Consider the following 2,431-nt stretch of genomic DNA (forward strand, 5'->3'; position numbering starts at 1 on the left):
ATCATAGATGATTTTTTTCTAAAAATATTTTAAAGGATTATGATCAATATATTAATAATCGTTGATGAACTTTACTAAAAAATATTTTAAATAATTATGATCAATGTAGTAATAAAACTAGTTTTAAATTTTTATTTTTTTTAAAAAAAAGACTAAATTGAAGATTGAATGAGAAGGATGAAAATGCAATGGATGAAGTTAGTTGATCCCACATACTAAAGTTAATTTAATACTAGAGTTAATTTAATAATTTTCCTTCACATTTAATGATAGTAATAATTTATCTCACATAAATTTTAGTTGCATTTAATATTAAAAATTTACTTCTTTTTTATTTAAGAAAAAAGTTAGTATCATCTTTATACCTTTATGGCCAAAACATTATGGCCATTTAAACAAGAAACATGTCAAGTTTAAGTGTGTGGTTAAGAATTCAAAAAAAGTTGACGGGCATTCATATATGCATCATCTCATCCTTTAGCTTATTTATATGCATAGTTATAGTGTAAAAAGACTTCCAAAGCATGCTTGCATATTTATTTTATTTTCAAGTTATTAATCCTACTCTTTTTATAAACAGTTACTTTTAACGCGATTAATATATAAAAATTAAATTTTTACACTAATATATCTTTATGCATAGGTAACTCGTTTTAGTTGTGGTGGATTTGTTGTTGGATTCAGAGTTAACCACACTGTGATGGATGCTTATGGATTCAAAATGTTTCTAAATGCATTAAGTGAATTAATTCAAGGAGCTTCTGCACCTTCCATACTACCTGTATGGCAAAGGGATCTTCTAAGTGCAAGATCATCCCCATGCATTACATGTACTCACCATGAGTTTGATGAGATAACTGAATCAAGAACTGCATGGGAATCTATGGAAGACAAGTTGATACAACGATCATTTTTCTTTGGAAATAAGGAGATGAAAGCTATTAAAAATCATGTTTCTTCAAATTGTAAAAGTACAAAATATGAGTTGTTAGTGGCATTTTTATGGAAATGTCGTACGATTGCTCTCAACTTGCACCCTCAAGAAATTGTTCGTCTGACATATTTTGTTAGCATACGTGGAAAATCACTTAAATATGAATTGCCACCTGGATATTATGGAAATGCATTCATCACTCCAGCTGCAGTATCAAAAGCAAGATTGTTATGTTCAAATCCACTGTCATATGCAGTTGAACTAGTCAAGAAACTTAAAGATCATTTGACTGAAGAATACATTAAATCAGTGATAGACTTCATGATTATTAAAGGGAGACCAGAGTTGTCAAAGTCTTGGAATTTTATTGTTTCAGATAATAGATCTGTTGGATTTGATGAATATGATTTTGGATGGGGAAAGCCCATCTTTGGAGGGGCTTCAGCTTCTTTCATTAGTATTGGTATTCCTTTTAATAATGAAGAGGGAGAAAAGGGTATTTTAGTAGCTATAAGTTTGCCTCCAATGGCCATGAAAAATTTTCAAAAGGTTGTATTCGAGATGACTTTAAATAATGTTGAAGAAGTTGACATAATTTCACGGATGTAAGAGTTTTGTTTTTGTCTTTCTACCCCATCAATACATGTTTTGGGAGTGATTAAATCAAAATTATGAAGCTTAATATTTCATCCATATCCTGTTAGAAACTACTTGTCCATCATGTATGATACTGCAAATCAAATATCATTTTATTTTATCTTTATGTAACAATATTTAATTGGAGACGGAATTAAAGAGAAAAAAAATATATATATATTTAAACCTTATGATCTTACTATTGTCATAAACTTTTCCTAGATACAAAAAGAATGTCATTAAAGATTCTTGTTAGAAAACGGGCAGAAATAAAGCAAACCACAGGCTGAAAGAAAACAAGAACACACAGATTTACATGGAAACGCAGGAAAAACCACGGGCGAAGGCAGAGGAGGTTTCACTATGAAAGGAGAGGAGTACAATGTGGAGCGAGGTAATTTCTGAATAATCAAAATCGACCCACTAATTGCACTTATATAATACGTGCATACAAATAAGTTCTAGGTCCAAAAATATAAAGATCCAATCCCTACGCTACCACCACAGGCCCCATTGAAAATCACCAACATTGGTCGCAACGCGAAACTTTCTAGGCTGGATCAACAAAATTCGGGTCACAACTCTAACAATTCTAATAACAACACAATATTTGAATACTCCATATAAATAACACATAGTTAGTTTTCAATGTTGCTGAGAGACTATGAGTGCAATAAAAGTTCTAGCCAAAGTCCAGCATGAGTATTTGAAAGTCAAGCTGGATTCATTCTTAATAATTTTACACCATTCAACTTTGAGGGAGAGTGTTACATGATCTTGTTACCTATGAGTCCAAAAAGTCCTTTTGTAATAAAGTAGTTCGGAGTTAGTTATAAGTCCTTAATTAGCCCTTTAGTTTTA

The 2,431-nt window shown here is 30.9% G+C and overlaps 1 protein-coding gene across 1 annotated transcript; it reads left to right on the forward strand.

Moving 5' to 3' along the window:
• Nucleotides 1-641: 641 nt before the first annotated feature.
• On the forward strand, nt 642-1,627 carry LOC124885365 (methanol O-anthraniloyltransferase-like; the record flags this gene model as incomplete). The annotated part of the gene is given in 1 exon segment (XM_047402446.1): nt 642-1,627. A coding segment is annotated over 1 exon segment (902 nt), but the record flags the coding sequence as incomplete, so codon positions are not given.
• Between the last annotated feature and the right edge of the window lie 804 nt (nt 1,628-2,431).

This window comes from Capsicum annuum, unplaced genomic scaffold (assembly GCF_002878395.1).
Source record: "Capsicum annuum cultivar UCD-10X-F1 unplaced genomic scaffold, UCD10Xv1.1 ctg21753, whole genome shotgun sequence".
Lineage (NCBI taxonomy): Eukaryota > Viridiplantae > Streptophyta > Magnoliopsida > Solanales > Solanaceae > Capsicum > Capsicum annuum.